General features: G+C 44.1%; 1 protein-coding gene across 7 annotated transcripts in view; it reads right to left on the bottom strand.

The window, feature by feature from the left end:
• Window positions 1–13,684, bottom strand: part of LOC139061563 (serine/threonine-protein kinase ULK4-like) — a 191,863-nt gene that overhangs the window by 17,384 nt on the left and 160,795 nt on the right. For all 7 annotated transcript variants that reach the window (XM_070551584.1, XM_070551589.1, XM_070551588.1 and 4 more), the window contains one exon: window positions 4,192–4,386. In XM_070551584.1, the coding sequence (XP_070407685.1) occupies window positions 4,192–4,386 (195 nt within the window). The remainder of the gene's footprint in view (window positions 1–4,191; window positions 4,387–13,684) is intronic.

The raw sequence follows: 13,684 nt of genomic DNA, 5'->3' as shown, positions 1-13,684 counted from the left end.
AGACGACTAAAACAGAGAAACGTTGGATGAGCTCATTTAGAGGTTCTTACTCTGGAAATGTCTGCCTCCCTGTCGAAACAGACAGCCTGAGCAGCTCTTGGGATTTAAAGATGATCAGGCTCCAAAACTAAAAGCAGCTAGTGAAAACTCAGAAGTGAGCAAGTAGGGATTGACAGGAACCAAATAAATGTTTACAATCCCTGTTTGAGCACGTAGGACGTTACAATGATTACACACCATGCTGTCCGACATTTAGAAGACTCAGAGCGGAGAAGTTTTAGCCTCTGGAGCCGAGTGAGAGACGAGGTTCGATGCCAGGGACAGCTGAGCAGACGGGCCAGAGACACTGGTGTCCTGGTGTCTTCAGAGGACACATCCTGGTGTCAGGGACACGTACACACATGGACGTAGACCCTTACCCATACGAGCTTTAATGTTACAGAAACAAGCCTTTCCTAGATGAAACGATACGTCCTGCTGTCAGTCACTCGTCTCTTTTCCATCCGTATTTAATTAGCATTCCTCTTTCATTCTCCTTGATTTTAACTAAAAAGTTACATTTCACTCATTCACACCCGACTTGTTCTCACCCTCTGCTTCTTTGCAGCTTCCAAGCTATTAGCGGGATCTTTGATTGAGATGAACAAAAGCACTGAAATCAATGAGAGATAATTAAAAAGGTTTTTTTGAAGGGCAGACTCATCTCGGTGTGTGTAGGTGTGTGTCGGAGACAGAACCAGGCAGTGACGTGTTTCTGTGTGAAACATTTAACCTAAAAACGAGCTGGAAGACAAAGTCAAATGGTGAATCTGCTTAAAAAGGGTAAAATGATCTAATATGACTGTGAAATTGATTTAATGTGTATTTCAATTCAGATTGTTTCCCCCCAAAACCTTGTTTCTTGTTTTCCATGTTGACCTTTATGAGGCCCTATGCCCATCTGAAGGTTAAGATGGCAGAATGACTCCAAAACACACGTCAATAAACTATACCTTCTCCGTAACTCCGATCATATAAAAAAACAAGCTGGAAATAAAGGTATTTCATCACTTTTGATTAAAGTTGCCCAAATACATAAACATGTTCATAGTTATTTTGTTATTTAGGGACTAAGTAGAATTGTATTTTTATGCCAGGTTTTTTTTAACGTGGGATGTAACAGAGGACGTTTCTGTTCCAAATGACTTCTGAGGACTTTCTGCTGTACTTGAACATACTTGTACACTAAAACGTACTAGCAAACTTGGGTACTGAGAACCGGCCTTTTAAATCTGCAAGGTTTCAATTAGCAGGTGTAACTGGGTGGTGTCTTCAAATGTAAAACTTATTTATTAGATTAATTTCTTTTTCAAAATATAACTCTAATGTAACTCTAATATAACTATACTATTTTTTCTAGCGTGACAGAATAAATGTTTTAAAATGAATTTGCCCAAATGCAACTTTTTGCCCGGTCCGGTCTAGGGTAGGCGGCGCCGGTCCGGGGTCCGTACCAGTAGGTTTTGTTCACACACACTTGTGGGCGGGGCAAAATATATCTTGGTGCGATACACTTGTCAGCCACTAGATGGCGCCATAAGCTTGAGCTAATAGCTTGGGCATATCGCACCAAGAGAGGTCAGTAATTATATATTTATTTATCTGATGTCACCATCTAGTGGCTGACAAGCGTATCACACCAAGACGTTTTATTTCCACATTTACAGCAGGAAGCGACGCCTCTCGTTCGTGAACGAGCTCCTCCAGCTGAAAAAACACAGCTAAAACATGTTTTACAATTATTATTATTCTCATGTTGTATTTTCATTTATATTGTCCACGAGAAAGGACAGCACAAGCACACTCTGTGACTAACGTCTGTACGTAAGCGGTAGTCAAACACTATTGGTTAATGCTGACCGGCTCCTATTGCACTGAGCTCTGCAGGACAGGGGGTGGGCTTAGTGAAAAAAAAAGACATATTTCCTACATTAGTTCACAGTAAATGATTAGACCTTTATGGATACCTAATTCCTGATAGGGAAACACTCCGGATAGCAGCTTTAGGTTAGCTGCTGTGTCTGTCCTGGCGCGGTGCAGCTCCAGCCTCGGCAGCTCTGTCTCTTGGGCCATTCCCATCTGTACCGGGTCGGCCTGGGCCGGGTAGCGTAGGTTGTTTACATATCTGGGTGGCCTGGTATTTTTCCGGGCCAACCAAGGCTCATTCTCAGCCCTCTTCTCGAGAGGGTCTGCTTCAGGCCGACCAGGGCCAACACACCCACTGCTGACAGCAAATTCACACCTTCCATTAGAGCAAGCCTCTGATTGGTGGGTAGAATCAGCCCACATGGGCAAAGGCAAGGATGTGTGGAATCAACCGGGCCAGGCTGGGGCCGACTGGGGCTACCCAGCCCGGGCCGACCCAGTACAGATGGGAATGGCCCATCTCTCTCACTGAGGCATGCTGTGAGGAGCACACACACTCTCAGTGAGAGAGAGACAGCTGCTGGAGCTTCAGTCAGAGGCGATGCAACTCCACAGCATCCAGAGTGATCAGGAATCACGCATGAGGGAAGCCCCTGCTGGCTGATTCTACCCACCAATCGAAGGCTCCTCCTAACGGTAGGCGTGAGTTTAAGCCGGCCAATCAGTCGGCAGTGGGCGTGTTGGGTCAGGTCAGCCTGAAGCAGACCGGCTGGTTGAGAACAGAAACAAAAGAACCAGGCTACCCTGATGTGAATATTAAACACTGCCTGGGCGGGACCGGGCTGGCCCAGATGTGAAAGAGCCATAATATGTCATCAACATAAAACGCCTCAACTCTGCCACCTGCTGATATGAATCAGTCTCTGCAGTACCCTTCAAACGTGAACTCTGGATAGTGTTTCTCAACAAATGCTCATGTTAAATAATCTCAAAGTGACCAAAATAACAGTTTGTTTTGCATAAAGAAGCAGCCCTGTGATGTGTAGGACATGTATATGATGCATGACCCTGAATGGAGATGACTGACCAGTGAACACACTGATCTGAAGGAAACGGCTCACTCTTGTGAACTCAGATGGGCTGTGGTGAAAGGATGGTGGTTTACAACTAAATAAATTGGTTCAGCCTCCACTGAGAAGCTGGTTGGTGGGCCATCTCACTAGCTACAAGGACGCAGCTGAAACACACCACTGTGTATCAGGAGACGCACACTGAGGAGGCCTGCAGTAATGAGGGCATTAGCACGAGAGGACACATTTGTCAGACAGAGAAAAAGTGTGAGTGGGTGGTTCAGGTGGCTACTAATTAGTGAGGAATTACAAACACATCCATAACTGCACATGCCCCCCAACACAAGGCTACACAGTCCAGTAGCTCCCAGGCACAGCCTTGGGTTAGTTCATGTGATCTAACGGATCAGCTGACCTCACGTACCACATGCAGAAACCATTTCCTGACCCTGCGGCCAAGCCAAAACATTAGGAATGCTTTTTGCATTATTCATAAGAGTACTGAACATTTTGCCATTATTCATAACTTCATGTTGACAATTTCAATGCGCCTGTTCACTGGACTTCATCTCTGTTTCTATTTTATTTACCAGCAAATCTTAAGATCTGTAGCTGGCTGAATGTTATTTTATCATTTTCATTAGGGTCAGAAAAGCTCAGTTAAGAACAACTAACTCCTACAACATAAGGATGTGAGGAAAAACCTCCGCAGCATCAGTGCCTGTTCCCCAGAGCTCCAAGGCAGTGATGCTAATGAAAGTCTTCATGGCAGCAAAGCTCTCTTTGTGGGTTCGAGTGTCCGCCAGAGCCAGAACTCATCACACTGGTAAAGCGGACACTTTTCTCTGTGTAATCACACAAGACGTTTATTTGTGAGGGTTAGGTCAGACGAGTCATGTCGTAAAGGTAAACTAACATTTACTTACTGCACTCCTACAGCTCCTCTTTACTCGGTACTCAACATAACTTTGACTAAGCCACAAAATTGGACAGACACTTGACCAGAAACTGTCACGAAGACAGAATTTCTTCCTGGCTCCGTCTTGTTCTCTCTGTCAGTTCTGGTGAAGCTGCACATTATTTTCAGAACAGAACCCCAGTATGGCTCTGGGAGAGCGGATGTGTGCGACTTGTTCTTCCTTGCAATTCCCTCCAAGATTCTCCACTGACATAGCAGGATTGTTTGCACAGATGCTTACATGTGCACTTAACTCACCAGCCGTTTAATGATCCTTAGTGTCGTGCTTTGAGTCTGGAGCGACTTGGTGCTTGCGTTTGTCCGCAGGATGTGTGAGAAGCTTTGTAGACAGGAAGGTGACAAGCAGTCCTGACCCTCTCCAGCATAAAGCTGCACCAGTAAGGACAGACACTGAAGAGATTCCTCCCACACGTCCTGGTTTTCACCGGACAGCTGAGGGAAAACAAAAGTGGGAAAGAAACACTTATTTTTAACCCTAACCCTTCTACTGGGGCATTATACCACGTTTTAAAGAATTTGATGTTTTGCTCCAAGCTACACAAACAGCAAAGTAATCAATAAAAAACTATCATGAAACTATTTTTAATATTCTGTTTTGCTATCTTTCTTTTTAAAAAATGTTCCTCTTCAGTGTCAGCGCAATGTGGTGGAATGAGGGCAAAACACACTGGCAGTATTTGACAAAATTTACCAAATACACTAAAATAATTGTCAGTGATCGTCCCTGTAGGAGCTATGATGCCGTGTCCTGCAGTATGTTCATGAAGTTCTTTATTCACACATCAGCACTCCTGAAGAAAAAAACTTTTACACACACTGTTTAGACATCTGGGCTTCCATAGAAGCTTCTTCAGGTGACTGATCGATCAAGTAAAAACAGATTAGTTGATGTTTATGTGTTTTGAACAAATTTATGAATATTAGGTTCCTCATTCTAAACATTTCAAAGGTGCACTTAACTTACTATGAAAAGTTGTTTTGTTCTCATACTTAAACTGGATCAAAAGGGTTAGGGTTAGGTTAATGGGTTAATCACTAGTAAACATTTAATTTCTAGTAAATTAGGGCTTTCCACAATCAGACACTTCTGCTGTAAGTCAGTTGAGCTTTCAAGTCATAGCTTGTTGAGAACTGAAGTACATATTCCTGAGGGTATTCAAATTAAATACACAGCTATGTAAGGAAGGAGAACTTTAGTAAACTGGCCACAGCATGAAGCTTCAGTGTCGCTTAGAGCAACTGGTTTCAGTGGTTCTTGAACCAGAAAGTGGAGCAGCTTCACCTTGGACAGAACTCTGTAGCCCTCTGCTGACCAGAAACTGACCCAAACGTCTTTGTGGTTCAGGTAGGAACAAGTTAGAGGAGGATCAGTGTTCGGGGAGGGCTGGAATGTGCTAGTAGCTAGCAGTTAGCTTTTCTAGCTTGCTCACTCAATAAAAACAACGCTGCTTTCATGTTGGCATCATGGCGGAGCCTGGAAGTAAAAGGAAGATTATAACGTCTCTGGTGCGCTTTTGGCTAAGGAGGAAAAACCAAAGCTTCCAAAGTCAACGAGAAATTGTCATTTTATTTGTATTTGAGCAGCCTTACCTTTCACAGAGATGAAATAAAACACTGTTAGTGAACAAAGATCTGCTAAAGATGTGTCCAGGGCCACCGCATAACACAAATAAATCCAAACTCTGCTGGAGATTTTATTTATGGCGACTATACATCCATTCACATTGATGACAGCCCCGTCTCTCTACAACGGTTTTTCAGCTTTTAGTGATGTTGGATTGTTATCGACACAACTGCGCTCCCTCACTTGTGTTTCAAAGGGCAAAGGGGCTGTGGAGAGGTTGAGGGTGTGTTGGAGGCTCCATCAACCCTGTAATGTGCTCATTAGGTCCCAGGAGACGTCCTCTTCCTTTTCCCCCCACTCTCCTTTCTTTCTCCATCCTCTCCGATATGTCAATGACTTTCCAGGATAACTCAGAGTCCTCTGTCTTTCATCATTTAACCACCTGCCATTTGTTTGAATATAATGCTGTTCACTTTTTAATTGTCTCATATTAGTATTAATTATGTGTTCACCAACAGCTACACATGGTTATTATAATTCTGTCTGACTTTAGAATTAACATTGGATTTTTAATTAAATGGTTTATTTAGTCACTCAGACTGAAATAACATAATAATTCTGGCTGTACCTAAATATATTCAGTTTTGATGGCTAAAACTATAATGCTTTATCAGCATGGACCATTCAATGTTCCCCTTATATCAGTCGCTTCGTCTGTCGTTGGATGAGTCCAGTGAGGTGATGAACGAACCAGCTAAAACAGCACAGCAGCCTTGAACCAGGAGACGTCTACCACCATGATGGTGTCTCCATTCTGTTAAAGTTTGGTGAAACAGTTGAGCTTTCATCTCACTGGTCCAAGTTCTGGAGCTGGTGTGGAACATCTAGGTGATCTAGGCAGTAATTCCAGCAAAACTGCTATTTTAATTCTTTTCATGAACGTTTCACATCTTTTACAGCACTTTAGGTGACTTGTTTAACATCAGAGGTGCTCTGACGGTTGTTGGACCCAGCGTCGGGCAGAACATTTACCTCCCCCTCCCACCTATCTGCCTCTAGAAGTCAGGTAAAGAGGCAGCTGGAGAGACTGAACAGGAACAAGGCTGCAGGTCCAGATGGTGTCAGCCCCAGAGTACTGAAGGCCTGTGCAGAGCAGCTCTGTGGGATTCTGCAGCACCTCTTCAACCTCAGCCTGACCCAGGAGAAGGTTCCAGTCCTGTGGAAGACATCCTGCCTTGTTCCAGATCCAAAGAAAACTCGCCCATCAGACAATGACGACTACAGACCGGTTGCCCTGACATCCCACATCATGAAGGTCCTGGAGAGACTCCTGTTGGTACACCTGAATAAGCATACTAGGACATATCAGGACCTGCTGCAGTTTGTTTATCGCCATGGAGTTGGAGTTGAAGATGCCATCATCCAGCTGCTTCAACCAACCCACTGTCATCTGGACAAAGCAGGCAGCACTGTGAGGGTCACGTTCTTTGATTTCTCCAGTGCATTTAACACAATCCAGCCTGATGTACTTGACCAGAAACTCCAGAAGACACAGGTGGGGACCTCAACTATCGCCTGGATTAAAGACTACCTGACAAACAGACTACAGTTTGTGAGGCAGAAGAACTGCACATCAAACCAGGCGATCAGTAACACTGGAGCACCACAGGGGACTGTACTCTCACCATTCCTTTTCACCCTGTACACCTCAGACTTCCAGTACAAATCAGAGACCTGTCATCTACAGAAATACGCAGATGACTCTGCAGTTGTCGGGTGTATCAGAGATGGACAGGAAGCTGAGTACAGAGCGCTGGTGGAGCTCTTTGTGACATGGTGTGAAAACAATCTATCGCGTCATACCCGTGTCACAACCCGTGCACGCGCATTGGGTCCACAGCGCGCGTGTGAACGGGACTCGCGCGCGTGTGAACGGGACTCGCGAGCGAAAATATACATGGCGAGAGGTCATTTGTGCACTGAGAGGGAGCAAACTGTGTCTGTGAGCGCACAAGGATGTGCACAAGTGACAAACCTGCGTGCGCGCGTTGTCAACGAGCACACGGCAGAGGAAAACGTGCGCGCGCGGCAGCCTCTGTGCGCGCTCGGCAGCCTCTCTGCGCGCTCGGTTTCTGACTCCTGCTCGCTCGGCTGTAAGGGCTTTTGGCACTCTGGAGGCGTGGCCTGTGGCATATCTTGTCTGTCCTCTGATTGGTTAGTTCACCCCGCACTTTACCCTCTATCTATATAAAAAAGTCTGATGTTCAGTAGTCGCTGGCATAGCTCAGCTGGGAGAGCGGGTGACTCTCGCCCCGGAGGATCCAGGTTCGAGTCCGGGCAAGGAAAATGTAGTAGACGTCATGTTAATTTTTCTTAATTTCAGGTATTTTACAGTTGTGACCGTTCAACTGTCATTAAACGTCCGAATGTTTGCTGGGCAGTGTTTTAAAAAGTGCACATAAGCTAGATGGTTTTAACCATATAAAATTACATTTTTTGTGATACTGGAAAAATACATACTGAAATAAAACTATTGATTGAAAACTTTATGACTGTGGTTGTACAATATATGACTCACTAATACACTGCAAACTCCCTTAGAGTGGGGCTCATGATCTTGATCTTGATCATTGTTTGGTATCTTAAAATGGGTTCTGCTATGGCCAAGCGGTGAACCTAAAAAAGATATTAATTCAGGATTAATCTTTGGTGAAGCTTCATGATCCTTTGAAACGTTTTGAGTGATTTTAAGGTTAAGTTACTTCTGATTCTAAGTGCTTTGGAAGTTAAAGTGCAAGTTGCCACCCACACTTTAGCCAGACAAAGGGGTCAGCCATCTTGTATTCAAGACTCCATTTTGAATCCATACACACGCACACACACACCACTTCTTTGTGAGAACAAAGGACCCGATTCATACATCCTCCATCACACACAAACACATACATCTTCAATTATATCACATGGTTATTATTCATTTATTTCATTGTTTATTCACTTGACAAATTGTTTAATTAAACGTTATAAAATTCAGATTTTGCCTCAAGCGACTTCTTGTGTTGACTAGAAATCTCTGCTCCTAGGATTCACATCCTTTTGACAGACTGATAAGAGTTTTGGATTCAATTTTCCCCGGTTAAAGGGGATGGTGCCCCGAAAGATTCCTAAAGAGTATCTTAATTAATTAATAACTCGGTAAATATTTCCACATTTACAGAATTTATTGAAGAATCCAAAAGTAAGTGGAAGCTTACTAATTGTTCGCTACCTAATAACCCCAACAGAGTTCACCTGGACAACAGACTGGACTGGAGAAAGAACAGCGAAGCCGTTTACAAGAAGGGACAGAGCAGACTGCACTTCTTGAGGATACTTAGGTCCTTCAATGTCTGTAGCAAGATGCTGCAGATCTTCTACAAGTCTGTTATTGAGAGTGTAATCTCTTCAGCCATCGTCTGTTGGGGTATCAGCATCAGAAGCAGGGACCTGAAAAGACTCAACAGCCTAATAAAAAAGGCTGGTTCTGTTCTGGGGACGACTGTGGAACCACTGGAGGAGGTAATGCAAAGAAGGATTCTCCAGAGAATCAAGAAAATTATGGACAACCCTGAGCATTCTCTTCACAAGACTGTTCAACAACGGAAGAGTGTCTTCAGTCAGAGGCTTCTTCAGTTTGGCTGCAACACTGACCGCTACTGGAGATCCTTCCTGCCAACAGCCATTATAATATACAATAACTCTTTGACGACTTGATTATTAGGCCCGAGCAGCGACAGCGCTGCAAAGGCCTCTTGTTTTTGCTCTGTTTATATCTTATTTTTTATTCTTAGCCCGCTTTGAATGGCCTTTTGGGGACCTTATCATACCCCAAAACTCACAATATTTTGCAGACTTGTCAGGCCTGGTGAAAAATTTGATATTTTAAAGGTCCCAAAAAAATCGCAAAGAAAATGGCTGAACAGCGCCCCCTAGAAAGTAAAAAAAACCCTCTCCATAAAGCTTAGTTTATCGTACAGTTATGAAATTTGGTACACTTGTAGTACTCAACAGTCCGCACAGAAAAGTCTCTTGCAAGCATGGTCAATATCAAACAGGAAGTCGGTCATTTTGGGATGAAATGGCGATTTTTAGCCGTTTTTGCCGTTTTTAGGGTCCGTCTCTGATTGGATTGCTCGATCATTTTTTGCACGATCGTCTCAAAACTTGTGTAAAATTGCTCAGAAGGGATGGGCGAACAAAATGAGACGAGGATTCTGAGTTTTCGTATATGCTGAAGGGTCGGGGCCAGGCCTCAAAGTTTGACTACTCGCCAAAAATATTTAAATTGCTATAACTTCATAACTGAATGGAATAGAGTTACCAAACTTTCTGTGGTCATTCGTCATCCACCCACAAAGTAAATTGAATGGTCGGATGATGACATCACACAAGCCCCGCCCCCTCAGGAACAAAAAGATCAAGTTTTACTGTGAAAGGTCCAAAATTGCCCCACTTCACTTAATCACCACGAATTTGTAGCTGGTAACTCAAGACAAATGGGGGTTGCTTGGCGTCACTTTATGTGAGTTTTCGGCAGAGGGCGGGGCTGTGGCGGCGCGGCGAAATCAGGCGTACCGCCGTGGCCTTACGTTTGCCTCCCATTTCGTCATTTCTAAAGATATCGTCATGAAACTTCTTGTGAGTGATCCTAGTCCGGCCCCCCAAAAGATCTGATGTGAACATCCGGTGGGCGTGGCCTATTTTCTGAAATAGCGCCCCCTAGGACTATTAAAACTGTCAGCCCCAAGCCATGCTTTGACTGAGGATCACGAAATTTGGTACACTAATGTGGTGTCTCAGGACCTACAAAAAAGTCTCTTGGAACTAAGTACAAAGTCGCACAGGAAGTCGGCCATTTTGGTCCAAGTGCGCAATTTAGTGGTTTTCGCACACATTGTTTGGAGAGTGATGCTCCGTCGCCCTTTTCACCAATCTCCTTCAAACTTCTGCTATATACTCTTAAGTCATTGGGGAAAAAATTCAACCGTCGGATTTTTCAAAAGTTGAAAGGTGTAGGCGTGGCTAAGCCTCAAACTTTGACCTGTCGCCACACCACTCTTTTTTTCACAGCTCCCTACTGGACTCCTTTTACCCAATCAGCAGGAATCTCTGGCAAGTAGCAGTAGAGAACGTGAGGTCACTTGGTATCCAGTACTGGCAGGTTTCAAAAAAAGGTGGGGCTTTGGGAGCATGGCAAAAATCGCCATCACGCCATGGACATACGTTTGCCTCTCATTTCTTATATACACTCTTAAGACATAGGGGGAAAAATTCAACCGTCGGATTTTTCAAAAGTTGAAAGGTGTGGGCGTGGCTAAGCCTCAAACTTTGACCTTTCGCCATTACATTACTTGACTTAATAACTCCCATGTGCACGATCAGATCTATATCAAACTGTGTCTGTGTGATCACTGACCACATCTGAAGACAATGACAATGTGGACAGCTAACATCACCTAAGCCCTGCCCCCTGACTACAGGAAGTCTATAGTTTTATGGTGAAATGCCCGTATTGGTCCCCTCTAATTAAGTCAACATGACACTAAGGTCATGCACTGTCTTCATGATGTTGTAATGACCATTCAGATCTGATAGCTTTCCAGAAAGGGAGGGGCTTTGAAGCCATGGCGAATTCTGGCTTGGCGCCGTGACCTTTCAATTCAATTTAATGGTGAACTCAGAGGGGATGCTGAGTCAGTGTGAGGTGCGGACTAGCAGGCCGTTCGCGGTTTCTGGTGTCGGGGTGGTTGACGATTCTGTTCTGCTGGACGTGCCCTGGTGCCCCGGGCTGCCGGCCAGGCCGGAGCGGCGCGGAGCTGCGAGGGCCGAACGACGCTGCTTGCAGCTTTAATTATTATTATTATTCTGAGCTACTACAGCAATCAATTTCCCTCTGGGATTAATAAAGTATTTTTGAATTGAACAGAAGGTAGGGCAGATCTGCTGCTCTGCCTCTTTTGCACATATGTAATATACCGTAAATCCTCTAATACAGGCCCGGGCCTGTATTTGACTCAAGCTCATCAAGCTCGAGGCCTTTATTGGAAGGAGGACCAGAATTAGAGGCAGGCCTCTATTTTTATTTGAGCAAAATTAACTAATGGTTCGCTGGAGTTTTTGACAATTAAAATTGCGCCCACATTTTCTAAGTTAAACACATTTCTTTTAACAACAGTAGTTTCTGCTTCAGCCATCTCCCCCCTCCCCCTGCTTTAGCCCTCTCCCCTTGCACAGCGGCCGCAAACTCACTGATGCGCCTGCAGCCTCTCGGAGTTCCTGCTGCTCTAAACATTAAAATCATTATTTCATTTTCTGTTCCTCACTTCTGATTACCTTCAATGGTGTCTGTTTGTTGCAACCACCAGGTACAAAAACTAACTTGTTTTTATTTGACTATTTTTCTGTCCTGTCTGTTTATTATCTTCCTGCATCTCCTCTCAATCCTATAGAAAAACTGCTACCTGGGTTCATATATTCACCTTATGACCTTTAAACTGCAGTTCTAAAAGATCTAACGACCACAAAAACAGCGGAGTGCTCGCTGCTTGGCGGCCGCATCAGTGATCAGTGCGTCGGAGGACAAGGTGATGCGCCCCGCTCCACAGCAGCGAAACGCATCAGGCGCAAATAAAAGACAGAAAACATTAAAGGAAATGAGCCGACATGAACGATCGCATGTCAGTACCGACGCTCTGGCACAGCGCGTTGCCCCCCCCGAGCGCAGGAGCTTGTCACCTGCTGACAGCAAGCTGCTGTCTTTTCCGAGGGCTGCATCTTGCCGATCATTATCACGTGACAGCGACTAGTCGATGACGGGCATAAAAAGTCACTATAGTGAAGTCGACTAGTTCATACAACCCCTGCTACTGCTCCCCAGTGTTCTGCAGCATAATCAGCACGTTCTCTTTGAACTTGATATCAAATTTTCGCCTCCTCTTCGTCTCTGCACGGTTAAAGTTACCCTCGCGGTCTATCACTGGCAAATCAAAAGTGAGACGGATGACACAACCGCCCCCCGTACTTGCTTGTTACCACATTCCACCCGGCCACAATAAAATACCGGCCATTATTCACCTCCGCCGACTCCGACACCGGCCAAAATATGATACCCGGCTGTTAATTGAATACAGGCTAATATTAGAGGATTTACGGTACCCACAATAATTAGGTTGTTGTTCCCCATGTGAATGGTTACGATAACTCAGAACTTCATGGTGGCATTTTGCTTCGTGCATCAACAGTTCACTCACCTAATAGTAAATCTGCTTTTATTTATCCATTCTCTAAATGTTGCACACAGCTGAACTTTTGTAAAAAATGACCTTTACCAGGACTAAAGCACACATTAGAAAATGTATGTAATTCATTTATGTTCAGAATCAGCAAAGAGAAATCAGGTTAGACAAAAGCCTGAAATAAGGATCCGTTTAGATTTATTTTAGCTCATATTAACCGATCTTCAGTTGAAAAAACGTAATAATTAGTGATACCGGTGTAGCGTCACTGAATGACCTGATTCTTGACCCTCAGGTCAGACACACAGCCTGGGTCACTTTGATCCTGGCTGCTACAACAATCTACAGTGTTTCTTTCACAGGAGACTGAATGTCGGTCTACCAGCCCTTTAATCTGACTGCTGTTCCATCCGCAAGACGAAAGACACTTCAAGATTTAAAAGTATCATTTTAATAAACTCTTTTCACTGTCTATTACAATGTTCATAAATAATCATCATGGTTCATTATAACAGTGTTTAATTACTGAAATGAATTATTATTCTTTGGTTATTAATAATTATTATTTATGATAATCAGTAATGTTTAACAGTGACAAGAAGATCATGTGCACTTATACACAATCATACAGGACACAGTAAATCAGGTTAAGGTGAACTGCACTCACATGATTCTTTTCTCATCCACGAGAACTTCCTATCTTTAGGGAAGACGGTTAAATCTTCCTGTCAACACCTGATTCGTTAGACCAGGAAATGCCCATCTTATAAAACAGAACTCTCGGCATTTAGCGAGTGAGTTCTAGAGAAGTGGGACGGCCGCCCAACGCTCTTTAACCAACAAGTGATCTCGGTCACGCTGGCAGAATTGCTACGACACAACAAACGACACC

Source organism: Nothobranchius furzeri, chromosome 5 (genome assembly GCF_043380555.1).
Source record: "Nothobranchius furzeri strain GRZ-AD chromosome 5, NfurGRZ-RIMD1, whole genome shotgun sequence".
NCBI lineage: Eukaryota > Metazoa > Chordata > Actinopteri > Cyprinodontiformes > Nothobranchiidae > Nothobranchius > Nothobranchius furzeri.
This window is presented reverse-complemented; position numbering and strand designations above follow the sequence as displayed.